The sequence below is a fragment of the Dreissena polymorpha genome, chromosome 16, assembly GCF_020536995.1.
Source record: "Dreissena polymorpha isolate Duluth1 chromosome 16, UMN_Dpol_1.0, whole genome shotgun sequence".
In the NCBI taxonomy this organism is placed as follows: Eukaryota; Metazoa; Mollusca; class Bivalvia; order Myida; family Dreissenidae; genus Dreissena; species Dreissena polymorpha.
In genome coordinates this window covers 50580523-50604511 of record NC_068370.1, presented here as the reverse complement: position 1 = coordinate 50604511, position 23989 = coordinate 50580523, and the positions used below count along the sequence as shown (strand labels likewise).

Genomic DNA, 23989 nt, shown 5'->3' with positions numbered 1-23989 from the left:
GTCTGCTTTTTATCAATAGGAAGAATGTAAACTTTAAAAAGTACTAATACGGAATATATTACAGACACATCAACGCGCTCAAAAAAATAATTGCTAGTCTTAATTATATCTCTGTCTTGTTTAAAGGATCATGTAATGGCGGCTTTGTTCTGACGTTTAAGACCGCGTATATGCTATGGTGTGTTATATGTTCCGTAAATAAGGGTAGAATCATGACTAAAGTAATAGAAAGGTGTACATGCTTCGAAACAGAAAATACTCAATAATTGTAATATTCAGAAACATGAAAATTTTCAAAAGTCACTATAAGATCTATTTCTGCTTGGCGCGGCACATATACTATTTGTTTAAATGTTTCTTAGCTGCCCGTATCTTATGCTTCAACTTACAGTCCAGTCGTAACTGTAAATAGTCGTAAGAGCTGTGATAATACACGGCCCTGGTCATTACTATCACAACTGAGCGCCAATACGCGACCACTTTTTACATGGACAAATGGTTCCAGCAAAGGGCCCATATGAATAGTAGCACTAAATTCGTTTAACGTTTTATATATTATTATAATAATAATTAGCACCATGTTGCATGATGATCCGATTAGATGTATGCTTTGTATCTATTGGCTGACCTACCCCTGTGACCTTAAAGGAAAGTTGTGTTACGCGATTATAACTTAAGCGCGTCATAAGATCAGTGAGAACACAGGGTCCAGAAATGCAATTTTTATTTCTCGATGTATGATCTATCCTTGGTATAGCGTACATTTTAATTATTCCATGAATGAGAATAACATAATTAAACCTCCTTAAACACATTTTCATGCATGACTTACGAGCGTCTTAAGATCCGTGATAACACTGGGCACAGGTCTCCAACTAAATTTCGCGAGCTGTGCTGCAATGCCCGTTTCTTCACGTATGTCTTCCACGAAGCATCCAGATGTCGTGAGTCATCGCAAATATAGATTTTTGTGTCAACATATATGTGCAGAACTGAAGTTCCAGTTTAATTTGCAGCTGTAAAATCACATCAGGGAAAAATGCGCCACGAAATTAGGACTTGCGGGATTTAAAGATCCGTGCAATTATTCCGCGGCCCAGTTTTTTTTCGAAATTGAATTGATGTGTTAAACGGATATTCACTCCTCCCTGATACTTTATCACGTAAATTATCGGCATGCATTCACCATGAACTGATGTCTTTGACAATTTCTGAAATTCTGCGGCTATTATATGGCGTTAATTCATGAATGAGAGTACTTAAATGTGGCGTATTCAGCGAAAACATGACGCTTTATAGAATTATATTACGTTGTCCATGTGCACTTTTTTTCATTTAGTGCGTCAGTATCCGTGTATAAAATGGAATTCAAAATAATATGAGCCTAACATTGGGAAAACGGGGCTTAATGCATGTGCGAAAAGTGTCGTCCCAGGTTAGCCTGTGCAGTTCGCACAGGCTAATCAGGGACGACACTCTCCGCCGAAATTAGACTTTTGCTAAGAAGAGACTTCCTTGAAACTATAAATACAATAAAATCGGAAAGTGAAGTCCCTGATTAGCCTGTGTGGACTGAACAGGCTAGTCTTGGAGGATACATTACGCATTAAATCCCGTTTTCACAGAGCGCTGCTCAAATACGCGTTGTTTTGCGTCCTCGTCACATCTGTGAGACAATTACTACCGTGCAAAAAACTAAATCCACCTTTAGTTTATACGCGCTTCAAGAATGAATTACGATTCTAAAAAGCTTGGGCTATATGCACTTTTACTGCCCAATTCCAGTACGAAAACAAGCCCACGATTCGCCACGATTTATAACATTTATTGAATCGGGAAGACTCGTGACAGTCTACGATTCAGTTACGACTCTGGTACGATTGAGTTACGACGAATAGTGGGGTTCGGTTGAAGTATTGCGAATAGGGTCGCGACTTCACTACGATGTGTAAGAATCTATTGCGACTGTACTACGAACGATGCAGATCGGTCACGACTAAGCTAGGACTTCATCGAACGCACCCATGAATTAGGCGCCAATATCTATTGATATTGATCTAAATCGCGAGAATCTTAGCGGGCTCGCAACTCACTCTGGGTGAACTCGTGAGAGTCTTGACAAAGTCGTAGCTGATTCGTAGACAGATCACGTGATCACCGATTTCCCGATTGAGTCACGAATTACCTACGATTCCATTACGACGCCCAATAACGCACTACGACGCTGTTACGGGTCAACTGCGATTAAATTAAATCTTGGAGGTTCTGGCCAAATTTTAAACACGTTTAAAATCTGGCCACAATTTTTCGGGAGCTCACGAGTTGCGGGAATCACTTACGACCGGCCCACGATTAGCTACGAATGAGTTAGGACCTTCGCCGATTGAGCTACGAATGTCCCCGACCTCAAATATTGGAAATCGGGACAAATCGTGTTGAATCGGGTCGTAGTGGTATACCCCTATTACAAAAATTATAACGCGCCGATCGGACATTTACACACTGCGGTAGTCAATGTAACTTATCAGCATTTCAACTTGAAACGATGTCAATCAAACTGAATACAATGTATTTCAGATTTGCGTTACATATATTATAAGACCAATATAATGAACACGATAATATTTTGTGTCGTTTTAATATCGCATAGTTGAAATTATTAAAAAAATATATAGAGAGAAAATACAACATAGTCCATTTGGTTCGTCACCATGTTTTGTGAGAATAGACGTGTGAACCATAAAGAGCGATTCTCTTATACTTAAGAAATAGAAAAATCCACAGAGGGCCCAATAACTGGGCATCCATAAATTCATATACAATTTGGGGCTGCCTAGCTGGTAACTATTATAACATTGGTCCCTATGTGGGGTTTTCTATTTCTTATCTTTTATCGAAGATTTTCATAATGGACATTAATCAATCTGTTATGGGTCAATAATGGATTGCAGATTTAAGGTTCGGGGTTTTATCGATTTAATTAATGGAAGCTTTTACTTGTATAAAGCGTAATAGGTGTCATTACCAAGCACGGTGTAGTTTAATGGTTGCTTATTTAATTATCCCCACGCTTTTCGGAGCGTGGGGATTATGTGGTTATCTCCGTCCGTCCGTCCTGGCCACTTTCTCCTCCTTCACTATTAATTTAGCACTAAAACCTTGAAACTTATACACAGGGTAGCTATGAGCATATGTGCGACAGTGCACTAATTTTGGTCTGACCCCTGGGTCAAAAGTTATGGGGGTTGGGGTAAGGCCGGGTCAGGGATTTTCACTCATTTTACTAACAATATGCGGCGTGCCGGGTCAGGGATTTTCACTCATTTTACTAACAACATGCGGCGTAGGGATACGCGTCGGCCTCTGTCGCGCCATTGCTAGTTTGAATATTGATAACATACAGTGGAACCCCTCAAAACCGGACATCCCCGGGACCAAGAGGAAATTCCGGTTTAGAGAGGATTCCGGTTTAGAGGGGACATTGTCTATTTTACTTTCAGAAGCTCAATTACATAGCTGATATGGAAAAAAACACTTTCAGCAAAATTTAAAAGTTTATTTACATATAACATTTATTGATATTGCATCATATAAGAACAACTAATGTCACTTAATCTATTGATTCGAAAGCAATATCATTAACAACATAAAACAAACGGTACAATCTAAAAAACAAATAATTTTACACATGTTTGCATTTTTAGGTGAATTTAGTTCCTTCATACACTGAAAAACATCTTCCAACGACACAGTCACCCATTAGACGCTTTAAAGTCACTAATTCCTAGTTCCTTAGCAAAGCTCCGTGCCTTTTCCTGTATGATCGGACCAGAGATCGGCAATGACTTAGCCCTTACAATACAGAACCAGTCCCATACAAGTTCGTTGATGTTTCTAAATTTGATTTCATTGTTAAACCGACTTTTGTTTGGTGAAGAGTTTTCCCAATGAGATATGTACGCAGACTATTTTCGCACGATATCCCCGATCGTCGACTTTCCTACCCTATATTTCTCTGACAGAATCTTGAGTGTAGGTTTAGGGAACATCTCTGATTCTTTTATCAATTTGATTTTGTCTTCTAGAGACAATTCCACGCGCCTTTGCTTAGAAGGAGGTTCGGATATTTATAGTCTTAGTTATCTTAATTACCAATATGAAAATCTAAATGAATAACTTAATGCAACTGCTTCAAGAACTCTGCAAATCACCATTTTATATGACACTAAATTAGAATTTGTAATAAACTACACAAAATATAATAGCATTAAGATTATTAAAATTTAACACGGCTTCCTTCATCAACAACAAAACACACTAAAGAACTCTATGTTTGTTATCAGTAATTATAATCAGTATTTTATTACCTCTGTTGATCGATATATACATCACAGGGTAAGTATCTTTAAATTGGTTTGCGATTTTTACAGTTTACATATTTTCGACCACCTTTATTAATTTCACGCGTCTTTAATCCGCTATTCACAAATTTTAGACACTAGGTCTGAGGTGCGATAAACCGGCCATGAGCGGTTCAGATGGGTACAATTACGTATGGAATGACCCAATTTTGATCCAAAGAATGACCGGTATTCGGAATTGAGGGGATTCCGGTCTCGAGGAGATATTTTACGCATGGTATTATAGGGAAAAAATGGGACCGGACAATTTGTCCGGTTTAGACAGGATTCCGGTATAAAGAGGATCTGGTTTAGAGGGTTTCCACTGTAGTAATTAATATTTTGAATCTATCTAACAAACATGTTTAAAAACTTAAAAATAATAAGAATAAAGATCTTGACACTTGTAAAAATGTGTGAAGGGTGTCTGTAACTGATATATTCAATTAATTGATATCTCGTGCTTCATTATGCACTTTCAGTTCACAGAATTATACATGTAGCATATGTTTAATATATAAATCCAATCAATCATAATGAGATTGTAGCTACATGTGCTCACAGTTTTTTTTCAAATTCATTTATTTAAAGTAACTTGCAGTCATCTTTGTCAAAGTACTATTTTCAAGTTATTTAAATAAGAGATACATCTGAACATTAACATTTTAGCCAAATAAATACATACAATCAGAAAAAATGCAGTTCTTTTCATGCCTAGTTCTTTTCTTAAAATGACGATTTTTACGACGCGAAATTCTTGAAGCGTTATCCCAACGCGGGGGGAAAAAGTCCTGAACAAATGTGTCATAACTGAGGCATATCAATAAAATAAAGGCAAACTGAGGCACAGTTTCGCGTTTAACATTATATTATCATCTTCAGTTGCAAACATTCAACTCTGCTCTACTAAGAGTAAATGACCGTAAAACTTGGTAGCGTTCCATCTATGATTGCAGCTTACTTGACAAGTGTTTGGCCCTTTTGAATTCTTAATAATTTGCTTTTACCCACCGGCAGTTGCAACGTTACAATACACTTTTGGATGGGTTCGAGTTGCATCTGTAATTGTATTTATGAAACTGTATAAGTTCTTCAAACTACAATTCACTATAACATCGCGACGGCAACGTATCCATTCAAAACCGCGCGATTTAATACACGCGCGTTTCGGTGTTGAATGTTCCATCGCAACAAGTTCTTGTCTGCGTGTTCCATCGCAACTAGTTCTTGTCTGCGTGTTCCGTCGCACCTAGTTCTTGTCTGTGTGTTCCATCGCAACAAGTTATAATCTGGCTGTTACGACACAACTAGCTCTTGCCTCGTTCTCCGTCGCAACTAGTTCGCTTCTGGATGTTCTGTCGCAACTACATGTAGTTCTTTTTTGGATGTTCTGCTGCAATTAGTTCTTGTCTTGGTGTCGGGGTACTACTATTTATCGCCTTAGTGTTTTGCCGCACGTAGTTCTTGCATCGGTGTTCTGTCGCAACTAGTTCATGTCTTGGTGTTCTGCCGGAACCAGTTCTTGTCTTGGCGTTCTGCCGGAACCAGTTTTTGTCTTGGCGTTCCGTCGAATGTAGTTCATGTCTTTGTGTTCTGCCGGCACTAGTTCTTGTCTTGGCGTTTCGCCGCTACTAGTTATTGTCTTGGTGTTCTGCCGCAGCAAGTTATTGTCTTGGTGCTCTGACTCTGACGCAACAAATTTTGTCTGGTTGTTCTGCTGCAACTAGTTCTAATCTTGGTGTTCCGTCGCAATGAGTTATTGTCCTAGTGTTCCGTCGCAACTTGTTCTTGTCTTGGTGTTCTGCCGCAGCTAGTTATTGTCAGGGTGTTTCACCGCAGCTAGTTCTTGCATTTATGTTCCGACGCAATTAAATATTGTCTTGGTGTTCCGCCGCAACGACCGGTAGTTCTTTTCTGGTTGATCTGAGAAATGTGAACGGCGTCAAAAGCACGACCGCCTAACGTAATCCGAGTTTACTATTTATAAATGCTCAAAAGCGGATATTATTCTGACTAAGAATGCGCTTGGAAAGGAGTGCCAGCTAAGACGAAACACATCATTGAGAAGAAACACCGACAAAACGCAATGCCATAGCTCGTTTTTATATTTTTTAATCAACCTTCTAGGAGAAACGCATTCGTCAACAAATCACCAAGTTTCACAAACATGCATATTAACGAGCAAACATTTTTCGCTTTAGGGTTGATAGTGATTGGAAATATTTATGAAATACTAAGTAACGTACGGCATGTATGCATATGTAACAACCGTCGTATCAGAACGACGTTTCAATCACTCTCTGAACAATGTACCAAAAAATCATGACAACATTAAAGACCAAAGGGGCACTACCTATACATGGATTAAGTAAAACTACTTGCAGCAATTACATCCCTTGTGTTTAATATTTGATGAGCTATATTCGCAACAAGTGAAATATCGGAGACTATATGAATAGCTTTCGTGGAAGTAACCCCATTTTATAATCGATAGATTGTTTAAGCATGATACCTCTAACGTGCAGTTTATTAACAAAATGCAGATATTTCACAATTAAGAAATCATAAATCATAAAAAAGCACACTGCTATGTGACCGGTAGATCTAAATGCTATTAAAGTTAAAACATTAGCGAAATTATAAAACACATAAGTTATTTATTTATTAATTATGTCTAGAATAAGCAGCTTTGGTGGAAACTATTATTGCAAAGTTTGCGTCGAAATATAAGAGAAATGATTTGATCCCCCAAATCATACACTATTGAAATGTCCAACCACGGTCACAGTTTATGTACAATACATTTGACACTTTGCACATGCGTACGATTAAGCTCGTGATTTTGTGCAGCTGCTGACATATTCTTTAAGAAGTTTACTGTACACTTAAACTCACTTGAAAGTTACTCTTCACACAAACGAACATATACCGATATAAATGCGATAATTAAATCTTCACATATTTGAATTTCCGCGCTCTTTAGGAATTGGAGGAAACCGGAAACTAAATTACCCGTCTATTAATAAAACGGAATTCCGTGTTAACGTCAGAGGTAAATGTAAACATGGAGTTGTGATAAGAAATCGACCATGTCTCTGCCACGTTTTATTAGAAGACACAGATTAACATGGAAAATCCTGACACTGCTTGCGCTAGCAATATGTGGCGTTTACTTTTACAGCCGACCAGGCCAAAAATCGACTGTGGTTGACGATTCAACTCTGCGTTTTCGACGGGAACGCTTTGAAAGATACCAGAAATTGGAGTCAAGTCGAACCGGTCCCGGTGAAAATGGTCAACCTGTTCTTTTGACAGGGGCTGAGAAGGAGAAAGCAGACTCCTTATTGGAGAAAGAGGCGTTTAATATCGTCGCCAGCGATAAAATCTCACTCGAAAGATCTGTGAAGGATGTTCGTGATAGCAGGTTTATTGAGTTTGTTTTAATTTAATTAATATGCATTTTTGTGTGCTCGTTTTTTCTACATTCATTTTTGTCCATTTACGAAATTTCATTTGGGTGAGCATTCTTTAAAAGCTAATTATAATAGGCTAGGATATTTTTTTGTGTGAAAATCATCTACATTTGGCTTATACAGTGCGATAGTTCAGATAAAACAATATTGGATATTACAATAATAAAAGAAAATCACACCTTATTTTCTGTTTCAGATGCCATGCTCTTACATACCCAAAAGAATTGCCAAAAGCAAGTGTTGTGATAATATTTCACAATGAGGCCTGGTCTCCATTGTTACGTACAGCACATAGCGTTGTTAACCGATCACCCCCAGAATACCTTCATGAAGTAATCTTGCTGGATGATTTCAGCGACAGAGGTACAGATAAGACTTGTTCTCGGAAAATTTTGCTTTATGCATGTACGTAAAGTGTCATCCCAGATTTGCCTGTGCATTCTCCACAGGCTTATCAGAGATGTCAGTTTCCATCTAAAATGGATTTTTATGTCCCCCACTATAGTAGTGGGGGACATATTGTTTTTGCCCTGTCTGTTTGTCTGTCTGTTGGTCTGTCTGTTTGCGCCAACTTTAACATTTTGCAATAACTTTTGCTATATTGAAGATAGCAACTTCATATTTGGCATGCATGTGTATCTCATGAAGCTGCACATTTTGAGTAGTGAAAGGTCAAGGTCAAGGTCATTCTTCAAGGTCAGAGGTCAAATATATGTGGCCAAAATCGCTCATTTTATGAAGACTTTTGCAATATTGAAGATAGCAACTTGATATTTGGCATGCATGTATATCTCATGGAGCTGCACATTTTGAGTGGTGAAAGGTCAAGGTCATCCTTCAAGGTCAGAGGTCAAATATATGTGGCCCAAATCGCTTATTTTATAAATACTTTTGCAATATTGAAGATAGCAACTTGATATTTGGCATGCATGTGCATCTCATGGAGCTGCACATTTTGAGTGGTGAAAGGTCAAGGTCATCCTTCAAGGTCAGAGGTCAAATATATGTGGCCCAAATCGCTTATTTTATAAATACTTTGGCAATATTGAAGATAGCAACTTGATATTTGGCATGCATGTGTATCTCATGGAGCTGCACATTTTGAGTGGTGAAAGGTCAAGGTCATCCTTCACAAGGTCAAGGTCATCCTATAAGGTCAAATATCATATAGGGGGACATTGTGTTTCAGAAACACATCTTGTTCGCTCAAGAGAGCTTTTCTGTAAACAAAAAATTCCATAAAGGCAGAATGTGTTGTCCCTGATTAGCCTGTGATTTCTGCACAGGCTAATCTGGGAGACTGGGACACCACTTTACACACATGCATTAAGCCCAGCTTTCCCAATGACAGAGGTACATATCCTCTGGCAGTCATCTGTTTGATCCCTTATGGGAGGCTTTCAAACGTCTGATGAATTGTTTTGTAATCAAGTAATAATTCTCAGACATTTCACTGGTCATATTGATTGATACACAGTCATGTTAGTTCAATGTATTTTATTGGTTTCAAATCTAGTGTCAAACACTTGTGTTTGAGAGACATTACAAATAATTGTGAGGCAGTTCAAATTCGGCAGATTTGTCTTGATGTTTTTTTTAGTCTGCCAGTGCTCCAGATAACGATTTAAAATTCATGAAAAACAATTTGATGTTCAAAATAGTGTTGTTACAAGAAGTTGAGTTCTAAGAAAACTATTTGCAAGCACGTCTGCTTTCATATTTTTATGCCCCCGAAGGAGGGCATATAGTGATCGGACCGTTCGTCCGTCTGTCTGTCCGTCTGTCCTTCCGTCACACTTTGTGTTTAGGTTTCGCATTTAGGTTTCGAAAAATGCTCATAACTTCTATGTCCCTTCACATAGCAACTTGATATTTGGCATGCATGTGTATCTCATGGAGCTGCACATTTGAGTGGTGAAAGGTCAAGGTCATCCTTCAAGGTCAAAGGTAAAAAAACATGTATCAAAGGGACGCAGTAGGGGGCATTGTGTTTCTGACAATCGCATCTCTTGTTTTAGGTGAGTAATTATCATGTGGCCAAACTTATTTAAGCAGTACTTACGTGTTCAAATTATTAATGATAAAATCCAAATTCCAAATGGCTTCTTTAAATGTTTTAATTGTCTGTGATTATGATAGTATTACATTCTTTAAATACATTCTTGTATAGTGTTTTAAGGATCGGAAGTGTTAAATGTCATAATTTATTTATGTGGTAAAATGGCTTCTGCTTAAAAGAAAAAAGTAGGCCACATTAAGATGAAGGATATTTTAAGTCTATTCTAATGTTTGTGACCTGAAAAGAGATATCTAGCAGGAAAGATAAAAGGGAAAAGATAATTTTCAAACTCTTTTTTTTAATAATCATGTAAATAAAAGCATTTTCGAGATATGAACATTATTTAAATTGTTATATTTTTTTGTAAATAAATGTACAAAACCCAATTGTAGAGAAATTTTGGAAGTTGAAAACTATTTTCGGTAAAAATTTGGATGTGAAAAAAAAGAATTGCATAAACATTATTTGGGAGTAATGGTTGCTCTTTCTAAGAATCAGTGGTTAAAACATTATGCAAATTATGTCAATTGAAAGGACTGATTACTGTGCTAATTTCTGTTAATAATGGCTTCCCAATTTGCATTAAATTTTCTAAATAATTGTTGAAAACATCTTTTATGCATATATAACAATTAATATAAGCACTAAATCATTAATAACTGACATCTAAATGCTTTTTTATAATAGATTAAGATTATTTTTTATCAAATTAGATTATTCCAACCCTTCGGACAACTATTTATATTTTAGTTATATGTTTTTCTTTTTTTTTGTATTTATTTCTTAAGTTGATCCCATTTATTAGATGAATTAAGTTTATTTTGATATATTTATTGTCCAAAAATCCCAATGTGATAAGTATGAAAATCTCGAAAATGCATTAAAATAATACATAAGTTAAACTGAGTTACATGTTGCAATGTTCAGCTCAGAATCAAAATTATATTTTGTTAGGTAGTTTTACAATAATTAATGTGTTTTTTGTATATTTGAAAATATGGCCCTATTGATTCATATTCAAAATAATTGAATTTACATGTGTCTTTTAAATCTGATATTTAGTTTGTATCGTACACAATTTAAATTGTGTACCAAACAAATTCAGCCCTAATACTTTTAACAATAAAATAAATATAAGAAATAAGCAAAAAACCAACATGTTCTGTGATGTTTGATTTTGTACCGAAAAGCTGGATATGATATGCATTTTCAATGTGGTTTGTTTAAAAAATTTTTTTTTGAAAAGTTCTTTGTAGTTATTAAGGCATAAGTTGAAGTTCAATAACTATCCAAAACCCTTAGGCAATCATTTGGATAGATGAAAGGATGCTTAAAACATGTATATTGTAAATGTGGTCAAAATGTATGCAAGTTTTAGTAATTGTGACTGGTAGTAAGGTTTAATATTGAATATTTTAGTTGCTGTTTCCACCAAGAACTTCTGGTTTTTCCTAAGAAGTTTATATTAAAAGACAAGACACAATTTTCTCAAGTATTTGTTTCAGGATGAATAAATGTAGTTTTATAATGGTTTTATGGTTAGTTTTTATTCTGACATATGGGCACAGACTGGTACATTCAGTATTATATTTTCTAGATTTTTCCGTTTTAAGAACTGTCAAAAAAGTCCCTGACCTGACGGCATCAGTTGGCCAAAACAGAAAGAGGGCTAGGATTTTTACTAGTCATAATGTCTGTATACATGGACATTTTACATGTGTTATTCAAATTTGCAGTTATAGATTTCGAAGTGTTAGATTAATATGTATATATAGTGTATATATAAGTCCATCTTTAAATGAATGGATTTTACCACAAACATTTATATTTGTATGGTTTACCATTCTTCTGAACTTAGCAAACAATATGTCTATTGTATTAACAGATTAAACTAAACATAGATAAACAATATGAACTCAACAGTTTTATGTGAATTTTTTTTATATACTATTCTAATTTCACATACACATTGTTTTTACGCTTTTTAAAAAATGCCCTTTTTTAACTTCATCTACTACCAGAGTAGTACCATTTTCAAATACCTAATTTACAGAGATAAAAACTGCTGAAGTTTTCTTGTCTGCTTACAGATTGTCTCAACCTGACTTAGAAAATTGTTATGAAAATATGAATGGAAATGGTACGATGTACCAATATCAAATGTCCGTTTACAGCTGGACTTGGCCAAGAGCTCTCAGACTATGTCGCAAAGACGTGGCCAGACGGCGTTGTACGCGTAGTCCGCACGAAGGAGCGCAGTGGTCTCATCCGGGCTAGACTCGCGGGTGCCCGCGCTGCGACCGGTGATGTGCTTATATTCCTTGACTCGCACTGTGAGGCTGCACCTGGCTGGTAAGTTGTAGGCTTGAACTGTCTTGAACATGAAACAGTTTTATCTGATCATTCTCACCCTTGCTGCAAAAAGGAACCTTGTGACATTGACATTAAATGCCACATAGTACCTTTTTGCACCTATTGGATGATATGGAAATGTAATGTGCTCTTGAAACGGGGCTTAAATGCATGTGCCTAAAGTTTCATGAGTCTGGCTTTGTGAGAATGTGTTCAATTCATGCACTTAAATTGTCATATCAGTTCAGCCTGTGCAATCCACATAATGGACAACATTTTCTGCCTAAACTGGATTTTTTCTAAGAAGAGACTTCATTTAAACAGACTAAAAAAAGCTGCATGTGTTGTACCTGATTATCCTGTGCAGATTGCCCAAGCTAATATTGGATGACACTTTGTGCACATGCATTAATCCCCATATTTCCAGAGCACAGCTAAAATGTCAAGCACATCCAATAGATTCACACACAACCTTTGACATGCGTTTTATTTATTTACAAAAATGATATTTATGCCCCCCTTCGAAGAAGAGGGGGTATATTGCTTTGCTCATGTCGGTCTGTCGGTCGGTCGGTGGGTCTGTCCACCAGGTGGTTGTCGTATGATAACTCGAGAACGCATACGCCTAGGATCATGAAACTTCATAGGTAGATTGATCATGACTCGCATATGACCCATATTGATTTTGAGGTCACTAGGTCAAAGGTCAAGGTCACGGTGACCCGAAATAGTAAAATGGTTTTCGGATGATAACTCAAGAACGCATACGCTTAGGATCATGAAACTTCATGGGTAGATTGATCATGACTCGCAGATGACCACTATTGATTTTGAGGTCACTAGGTCAAAGGTCAAGGTCACGGTGACCCGAAATAGTAAAATGGTTTCCGGATGATAACTCAAGAACGCATACGCCTAGGATCATGAAACTTCATGGGTAGATTGATCATGACTCGCAGATGACCCCTATCAATTTTGAGGTCACTAGGTCAAAGGTCAAGGTCACGGTGACCCGAAATAGTAAAATGGTTTCCGGATGATAACTCAAGAACGCATACGCCTAGGATCATGAAACTTCATGGGTAGATTGATCATGACTCGCAGATGACCCCTATTGTTTTTGAGGTCACTAGGTCAAAGGTCAAGGTCACAGTGACAAAAATCGTGCTCACACAATGGCTGCCACTACAATGGACAGCCCATATGGGGGGCATGCATGTTTTACAAACAGCCCTTGTTTATAATTGATTTTCAAAGCTAGCCCCCATTTCAAATTTTCTTTAGCCTAAAACATAGACCTGCATCTGGTTTGGACTATTCTGTTAGGGTTAATGTTTGAAAAAATGTTGCCAAATAAATAATGTTTAGCCAAATTAAATGATTTGTGATCATGTTTTACTAATATGGATAATGGGAGAGTCTAAATCTGGGGTTTACTTAAGGGGAAACTTGCTTCTCTCATGCAGAGTTAAAATGAGACAATGCATGTTGTGAGGTGTTGAGACTTTTGGTACACATAAGATAATTCTTGTCAGAACCCACTATGTATATTTCATTATGACTAGATTACATACCATGGAGGAATTGGCTTTACGAATTTAGTTTTTCTGAATGTATGAGCCACCTAGTACATTTACATTAAACATAGAAAACTATGACAATGGTAAATACTACCCATATGTAACTGTTTAATGGTTTCATAAATTAACTAACTTTGCTGACTAGGTCACAGATCCTATGAAGTGCCAGATACACAAAATGTAATAATTAAATTTTGCTTTGCTAAATCCCTCACAATAATTCAATAAGAATTGCGTATTTGAACTTAAGTTGATTTAGAGGTTGACTCAAAATTCAAACACAACCTAAAAATGCTTTATTATAAATTATATATGTGATGGTTAGTATAATTATCCTAGAGGTTTACTAAAAAAGGGCATAAACTTTATTTAAGGAACTTTTGTTAAATTATGTTTGTAGGTATATTTAACATGTGGAAGAGTAGGAAAAACTAGAGTTATATACATTATTGTGATGTTTTAGTTTAATTTTATCCAGATATTAAATACAATTAAAAATGGTAATACCTTTGGTGTCACATAACGTTTTGCTGTTTAAATAGTGAAAATACAGGATTTAATCAATGCTTAAAATGCAAAGTGCAGTGTTTTAAATTCTTTATAATTTACAAAGCATAAATTAACAATGCTTATGATCATGCTGTTTTCTACTTGTTTTAACAGTTTATTAAGTATGTTTTGAAAACAATAAACAAAATTAAGGTGTTGCCATTTTTAGCTATTTACAAAATTAAGGTGTTCTCATTTATAGCTCTTAACAAAATTAAGTTGTCCTCATTAATAGCTATAAACAAAATTAAGGTGTCGCCATTTTTAGCTCACCTAAGCACAAAGAACTCAAATGTTAGCATTTGTGATCACTATAACTTATGTCCAGCGTATGTATGTTTTTCTGGGTTGTGCGTGGTCAACTTTTGGTTTGTTACCACCACATTTTTGCTCAATCTTTAAGGAACTTGGTCAGATTGCTTATGTTTGCAATATATCTAGGTGGAGTTTGAATCTGGGTCGTGCAAGCAAAATCAAGAACAGGAGGTCAAATCTTAGAAGGAAAAAAAAGTTGAATAGCATAGCTTGTAAATTGAACGATATAGTAAAGAATCATCGGCATATGCGTTTGTTTTCTTTAATTTCTTTCAAGTATCAAGCGGAATAGACAAACAATGCCTTATTTCAGAAAATCTCTATATAGAATGCTGTGGAAAAGCTCTGCCAATAACTTTAACTCAACCAGAAAACCAAATGAAGCAGGGGTAAAAAACCTCTGTCATTAGGTCTAATTGAAGAAAAAGCTTCTAGATGCCAAACTTATTGCCCCATCTTCATGAAACTTGGTTAGAACAGTTGTCTGTAGATTTGTTGGCGGAGTTCGAAACATTTTCTCCTTGCAAGGTCATCAAGTCAAATTAAAGAAAAAGGGCTTGTGAATTTTTGTTGCCCAATCTGAATTAAACTTGTTCAGAATATTTGTGCTAATAATATCTCAACAGAGTTTGAAACAGGCATTACAAAATGGTCACAACAGTATATCAAAGAAAAGAGATTGTGAAAAGAGGCCATATTAATTGCTCAATCTTCATGAAACTTCATCAAAACATTTGTCCAAATGATATACTGGCCGAGTTCAAAACTGGGTCCTGTGGGGTCAAAAATTAGGTCACTAGAAGAAATTAAAGAAAATGCTTGTGAACATTCTATGCCACATTTATTGCCCAATCTTTGTGAAACTTAATATCTCAGCAGAGTTGTTAACTTGGTCATCTGGAGTCCAAAAATGGGTCACTAGATCCAATTTAAGAACCAGCTTGTGAACCCGCTAGAGGCAACATTTAAAGGGGACTTTTCACAGATTTTGGCATTTTTTGAAGTTTGTCATTAAATGCTTTATATTGATAAATGTTAACATTGGATATCAAACGCTCCAGTAAAAAATCAAGAATAAAATTTAAAAAAGAAAAAAAGGTTAACCGTCAGCAGAGCTCGAACCACTGACCCCTGGACTCCTGGAGTAAAAAATCTGCAACTTAGACAACTCGACCATCCTTCCGAATACAATGCCTGATGTATTTTATACTTTATATAAGCAACCCTTGTAGTTTCACAAAATATAACAACAACAGAACTCTCCAAATTATTAATTTGTTTCGCGTTGCAACGCTTTATAATTTACAGTTTTTAAATAGTCAAAAGGTGCATATAATTGCTATTTTAGAGCATGGTAAATGTTCAGTATTACTGTTTCCTCACAAATATCATAACTGAAACGAAAATTTGCGAATCTGAAACAACTTTTTAGCTCACCTGAGCACAACGTGCTCATGGTGAGCTTTTGTGATCGCCTTTTGTCCGTCGTCCATTGTTCGACGTCAACATTTGCCTTGTTCACTCTCTAGAGGCCACATTTATTGTCCAATCTTTATGAAATTTGGTCAGAAGATTGGTCTTAATGATATCTTGGATGAGTTCGAAAATGGTTACGTTTGCTTGAAAAACATGGCTGCAAAGGGGCGGGGCATTTTTCCTTATATGGCTATAGTAAAATCTGGTAAACACTCTAGAGACCACATTTATTGTCCAATCTTCATGAAATTTGGTCAGAAGATTAATCCCAATAATATCTTGGACGAGTTCAAAAATGATGCCGGTGGGTTGAAAAACATGGCCGTCAGGGGGCGGGGCATTTTTCCTTATATGGCTATAGTAAAACCTTGTTAACACTCTAGAGGCCACATTTATTGTCCAATCTTCATGAAACTTGCTCAGATGATTTGTCCCAATGATATCTTGGATGAGTTCAAAAATGGTAGCCTTTGCTTGAAAAACATGGCTGCCAAGGGGCGGGGCTTTTTTCCTTATATGGCTGTATATGGCTATATTAAAATCTTGTTAACACTCTAGAGGCCACATTTATAGTCCGATCTTCATGAAACTTGGTCAGAACATTCATCCCAATGATATCTTGGACGAGTTTGAAAATGATGCCGGTTGGTTGAAAAACATGGCCGCTAGGGGGCGGGGCATTTTTTCATAGATGACTATAGTAAAACCTTGTTAACACTCTAGTTATGTTATTAAGTGCTGCTTAAATGTATTCTTACAATAAAGACAATGTTAAGTTAATATCCTTCCTATTTTGCATATTAAACTTGCAATTATCTATAGATTCTTAAAATTAAAAAACACCATTAATTCATAACCTCTATAAAATTATTTGTTTAATTCAGTTGCCCAATCTTCATGAACTTTGGTCAGAACATTTGTTTCCTGTGTAGTAAAGTTTGGTTTTATTATGTCATTATTATGTACCATTAACCAGGGACCTATACAAACAAAGGGATTAGCAACCTCGCGATATCCCGTTACAGCACGCAAAATAAACTGAGATTTGATAATCTCGATCGATTGGTCCCTGTGTAGCGATAATAAACCAGTGCGCAAGATTTGATAATCTCAATTGATTGGTCCCTGTGTAGCGATAATGCGGCTACACGATATAGATTGCGAGGGATTTCGCTTATTGAGCGGGTTACGTTTTTACGTATTCAAATTATATTATGTTAAATAAACAAGTACCTATTCGTTCAATTGTTGCGTTGTTGATCTCAAAATCAATCATTATTTAGTCTAATTATTACGCAGTATGTCGAACGGGGAACCAATTATCGGACCCTTTGATAAATATTAATTGCCGGTTGTTTCGCCAGGGTTAAATTGCTGTTGTTTATCGCACGTATGTGCATGTACAAAAGACCGGTCTTTTAATAGAATTAAAATGTTACCATGTTTTGTTTTAAATAGCAACATAATCAAGACATGTTAAGTGCAAACAACTCAAAATGTATAACTGTTCTTTTAACCTCCGACGCAGCAAAGTTTCGCATGCCATTTTAATATTCATCAACAGAGTCGCTCAGAACCTGTGCAGCCAGACTGACCTTCATGTAGCTGAAGGAAAGCAGATTCATTCGATTGCGAGCGATTTCGCTCATTGATGGTGATAGTTGTTTCGCAATATTCGACTTTCGTTGTTTAATAAACAAATATATATTTGTTCAATTTTGCCTTGTTTGTCTTGTAAATAAATAATGAGTAATATTAACACGCAGTATGCTACACGGAACCCAATTACCGGATGCGTTGACGAGTAACAATACCATTTGTTTCACAGGGTTTCAATTGCCATTGTATATCGCACATATGTGCATGTAGCAAAGACCGGTCTTTTAATTAATTAAAAATGTTACTCTGCTGTGTGAAAAATATCAACATTATTAACGCCTGCCAATTGCTTACAATTTAAAATGTATAATTGTTCTTTATCATCCAAGACAATGAAGGTTCGCATGCCATTATATTATTCTGTTAGACTCCTTTTGAACATGATATCCATAGTAGTACTGAAAGTCTTTTCGTGATTTCGTGTTCAAGTATTGAACAAAAATCAACAGAATTTGAAGGCAAGGCAATTTATAAAAGTCGTTTATGTTTTTTTTCTCAGTATAAATCAGTTAATCCCTGAAACATACACATTAGTTCATGCATGATAGGTAATCTTGGTATTATTTAAGTTAAAGAGTATGTGTAACAATACATTCATGTTACTAAGTGTAATGAGCATTCAGTTAAAGAAAATATTTTAAAAACTCAAAAAAAAATCACATGTTTGTAAAAGATTTTGCACAAGTAACCATTTGCAATGTGAAATAGAACAACAAAAATTTGATAATAATACTAACAATTTTCTATTTATTATTTCAACAACAAAAGATTGAGATTCCTCCTGACATGGTAATGCAGAAGATTTATTCGAAGCCTACAGCAATACAAAAAGCTTACTTAAATTAAATACCAAATTATCTTGTTTAAACAAGTTTCAAAATTTTATATTTATACTGAGTTTTGGGAACACATTTTTGATTAACATGATCAAAGATCTAACATTCACTTTTGAGTTAAGCAGAGATATTCACTGCAGGAATGTGTTCATTTATGAAAAAATGCAACATTTTAATTTAATCAATTGAATATTTAAAACTAATTCATACTGAATTTTCTTTTGTCTTCGGCAAGTCTGAAGGTTTGTGAAGTTTGTTGTCGCCACTGCTTTATATAGTAGACATGAATATTAGTAACATCATCTTAGTGCTGGGATGGTCAAGGTAAGTCTCAGGAAAAGAAAGGAATCCAATTTCCCAGTTGAATCAGACACTCTCACAGTATCAGTATCCTTGGCATAGCTGTGAACACACATGTATGTCAGCACTATTTAAAGTCCACAATGTTTTTCAACCATTAAAAGTTCTTAATGTGGAAATGACCTGGGTTTGTACGCCCAAGTTTCGCTGGCGTCATGACATTTTCCTTTGCGGGGTCAAACTTTCCGTCTAAAGAGCAAGAGACCCTCTTTTGCTTCTTTTCAGCACACTGAAAATATAAAACAATATGAATTTAAACCAACAAGATTAATAAAGGGCTAGTATTGACTGAGCCTTTCCAAAAATGCTGCGACATATGTTGATCAAATTAATAGTGGTTATAAAATAAAAAAAATGACTAAAATTGTATTGTTTTTGAGCTAATACAAAATTAAGATTTTTCAAATAATGCAAATGAAATGTGCACCACACAATAGATTGAAATGCAACGTTTGTAAAGATACCATCATGATTATTATAGGGCTAGTATTGACTGAGCCTTTCTTAAAATGCTGCGACATATTTGATTAAATTGATAGTGATTACAAAATAAAAAAATGACTAAATTTGTATAATCTTTGAGCTAATACAAATTATGATTTTGCAAATAATGCAAATTAAATTTGCACCACACAATGCATTGAAATGTAACGTTTGTAAAGATACAAACATGATAACTATAGGGCTAGTATTGACTGAGCCTTTAAAAAAGAGCCACGACATATGTTGATCAAACTGAAATTGTAAAAAAAATAAAAAATGACTAATATTGTATTGCTTTTGTGCTCATTCAAAATCATGAATTTGCAAAAAATACAAATAAAATTAGCATCACACAATGTGTTAAAATGTCATGTTTGTAAAGATACCCATAAGATTAATATAGGGCTAGTATTGACTGAGCCTTTCGAAAAGAGCCACGACATATGTTGATCAAGCTGATAGTGAATACAAAATAAAAAAATGACTAAAATTGTATAATCTTTGAGCTAATACAAAATTTTGCCTTTGCAAATAATGCAAATTTAATTTGCACCACACAATGCATTCAAATGCAACATTTGTAAAGATACCAACATGATATATATAGGGCTAGTATTGACTGAGCCTTTCAAAAAGAGCCACGACATATGTTGATGAAACTGATAGTGGTAAAAAAATAAAAAAATGACTAAAATTGTATTGCTTTTGTGCTCATTCAAAATCATGAATTTGCAAATAATACAAATAAAATTAGCATCACACAATGCGTTGAAATGTAATGTTTGTAAAGATACCCATAAGATTAATATAGGGCTAGTATTGACTGAGCCTATCGAAAAGAGCCACGACATATGTTGATCAAACTGATAGTGATTACAAAATAAAAAAATGACTAAAATTGTATAATCTTTGAACTAATACAAAATTATATCTTTGCAAATAATGCAAATTAAATTTGCATCACACAATGCATTGAAATGTAACGTTTGTAAAGATACCAACATGATATATATAGGGCTAGTATTGACTGAGCCTTTCAAAAAGAGCCACGGCATATGTTGATGAAACTGAAAGTGGTAAAATATAAAAAAATGACTAAAATTGTATTGCCTATGTGCTCATTCAAAATCATGAATTTGCTAATAATACAAATAAAATTAGTATAACACAATGCGTTGAAATGTAACGTTTGTACGAATACCAACATGAATAGTATAGAGCTTTATTTGACCAAGCCTTTTGAAAAAAGCCACGACACACGTTTCTCGGATTATGGAAGTGTAAACAATGATACGCATGATTTGGTGAAAATACCCACCGTTGTTTTATAAGTAAAAACAAAGCATAGTCGAAAACAAATGAAATAATAAGATGTATCAAACTCAACAAACCTTTGCAATGAATACTTCTGTGTTGGCAATACTTGGTTAATTTGTTATCTTATTCTGTCTCGATTGCTTTGTCACGGTCTCGCTTTGTCAAAATGGCGGCTGTGAAAATTTGCCTTGTCGCGCGAAGTCTCTTTGGGTCGCAAGTTCCTTTGTTTGTATAGGTCCCTGCATTAACTGTATTATTTAATTTTTCATAACACAGAATTTTCATAATTAACATAACTGTTTTAGTCATTATTACTTATGGTAAGCCTATCAACTAAGAGATAGCTAAGAGATAGAAAGACAACATGTACACAATTTTGCAGTATCTATCTCCCTTGTTTAACCTGCTGAGTCATGTTTCCCAATCTATTTTTCGGCGTAAGCTGAATAAGCCAGCTTTTCACCCTGACTTGACCTTTGTAAGTGTCCAATAATACTCAAATAAAATTTCCCGCGGCTAGGTACGAATGAATACACTTCATTTATTCCATTGGCTGATTTGAGTATAACACCAGAACATTGGAAACATATCCGCGTCTTTGTAACACTGTTTTACTGCATGAAACAATTTTATCTCTAATGAAAAGGCCCAATAGATAGAACAGTTTTACAATCAATTTTCGACATAAATACAGTTTGTGCGTTCACCTTTTATTTTCAGAGAATTACCAGCGCAAAAGCGTTTAACTAAAGGCTATGTTGTCATATTTAGTACTTACTTGCATTGCATTTCAACCCGCGAGGTTTCGGGTCAATACGCGGTCATTTTGTGAAAGTCAGAGTTTATATACAGTTCATCACCGGAGTTCGCAAAAGGGGTTGCGATCATTGTGTCTTACTGACAATAACGTAGTGACTGTAATGCATTGCATTCCAATCCGCAAGGTATCAAGGTCAGTTTGCGGTCAGTAGCAGAAATCTTTATATAAACGCTGTCTCGTAAACTTTGTGCACTTGAAGTCTGTTTTGATCAGAAAGATACTAAATAAAGATATTCGGCGATATTATTGTGGTATGTCAATCATCGATTTTTAATATGGTTTCAAAATTTGCATGATGAGGACCAATTTTGATAAAATTAATTAGAAATATTTATCCATTTAGACCAGTTTATTAAGCATGACCACAATAATTCGCTATACTATAATTATGCAATTAAATAAGATTCGAGTATTGCCGGCTGACCTATATGCACTCGTTTATTTTCATGTTTCTTGTGTTTTTCTAGTCTGTAAATATAGATATCTGAGTAATAATATCACATAAAGCAAAATAAGCCACGAAATCTGGCGCAACACCCCGTAATTGATTTGCTTATGATGTAGCTAACAACTGCGCAGAAAAAAGGCATCCGCTACTTTTTATCTCATAGAGATAACTTTTGATCGTTCATAAACATCGACCACAATCAACGCCGTATATCTTTTTTAAAGATATTTCTTGTTACATCTGCTCTAGAATTTGTTAGACCCCTTGGTTTCAAAACACTTAAATGGTAAATACTTCAAAATGCATATTTTTCTAGTATAATGACATTTTTGGCTAAGTTGTAATTTCTTGTGTAAATCTGTACTTATTGTTTTGTCACATTTGTTATCAGTTTGTAGAAAATTAATCTATAATGGGAACTATTACTGATAAGCCGTCTTTGAGAAATTCCCTGCAGATATTGATCATTGCAGTGTGTAACATTTTACCACTCAGCTTTCTTAGCCAGGTAGTGTCTGATACAGTTAGAAAACCAGCATGAGTTGCCCTGAACAAATTGATAATGACCACAGACTAACAGAATCATGATTCCTAGGTACTTAATTACCCTCTCACTGTGCTCTATGCCAGATGTTAATATCAGTGGTCAGTAATACAAGCTAGTTGAAGTGTTGGATATATTTTATTTCACAGAAGGAGTATTAAATGCGTGTTTTTAACAATTAACAAAAAATATGTAATTTAAATGGGAACTTCATATCAAAACAAGGTTCCATAATAATTCACTCTATATAATCATATTTAAGATATGTTAACACATATCAAATGGATATTCTATGAAAACAATAAAGAAATAATTTCAATTATAAGTTTCTGGAGATAGAAATCAGAATCAGAATAACCTTCAAAGTCAAGATTTACCTTTCTTAAGTGCAGAATTCATTTATCAAGATTTAATCATTTTCAGGCTTTATGTGTTAAAATGATGTCAGAAAATTGAAAAAAAAAGGTAATGAATGATACACAATATTAATGAAATGAAATATAAAATCGATACATTTTCATATTTCTAAATTGTTTAGTGTAAAACAGCCTACTGTTGAATAATATGTTTATAAAATTATATTTAAGTAAACGGCAATACCTTTAGTTAATTGAATTACAACCAATAAGCGGTGTCATCCTGACCGGAAATAAGCGTTTGTCGAATAAATATTTTTCGCATTACATTAGTGCTCACAAAGTAACATAACCTGTAACCATCCCGTGACCGGTTCACTTGCGTAAGCAAACAAGACCGCAATACCACACCTGGATACGACAGTTGAGTTTGAAAATGGTTTGGATCGGTAAAAAAAACATGGCCGCCAGGGGGGGGGTCTTTTTATATAGTAAAAAAGCTTGTGAACACTCTAGAAGTCACATTTTTTGCCTAATCATCATGAAATTTTGTCAAAACATTAGCTATGTGGATGTCTCGGACGAGTTGGTCGTGATAAGTGGAAAAACATGGGCACCAGCCCTTGTCAAAAAATAACCCACTTTCATACCAAAACACACTTAAACCAACATAAAACTGTGTTTTTTCTGAGTTTTTCTTAGCGGAAGTTGGTTTTTGCTAATAAAAGTGAGTTTTATGTGCGCTAAACTGTGCTTAACTGAGTTTAAAGTTGGTTATTTTAAGAAGATGTGTGTTTAAGCGAGTTTTTTTCTGTAAGAAGTCGGTTTTTTGTGTGTCAAAAGTGAGCCTTTTTATTTATGAGTTGGTTTATGTGTGTTTAAGTGTGTCTTTTTGTTTTATAAGCGAGTCTTTTACAACAGAAGTTGGTCTTTTTTTAAACAGAAGTGGGTTTAAGCGAGTT

At 35.2% G+C, this 23989-nt stretch overlaps 1 protein-coding gene across 4 annotated transcripts in view; it reads left to right on the top strand.

Annotated features, from left to right (window-relative positions):
* Positions 1 to 7423: 7423 nt before the first annotated feature.
* LOC127861991 (probable N-acetylgalactosaminyltransferase 9) overlaps positions 7424 to 23989 on the top strand; it is a 47498-nt gene continuing 30932 nt past the window's right edge. For 3 of the 4 annotated variants that reach the window (XM_052400830.1, XM_052400829.1, XM_052400827.1), the window contains exons 1-3: positions 7425 to 7824; positions 8070 to 8236; positions 12107 to 12284. In XM_052400830.1, coding sequence (XP_052256790.1) covers positions 7490 to 7824; positions 8070 to 8236; positions 12107 to 12284 — 680 coding nt within the window. In that variant the 5' untranslated portion in view covers positions 7425 to 7489. Of the gene's footprint in view, positions 7825 to 8069; positions 8237 to 12106; positions 12285 to 23989 lie in introns of all 4 variants that reach the window. The other variant, XM_052400828.1, reaches the window with a different exon arrangement.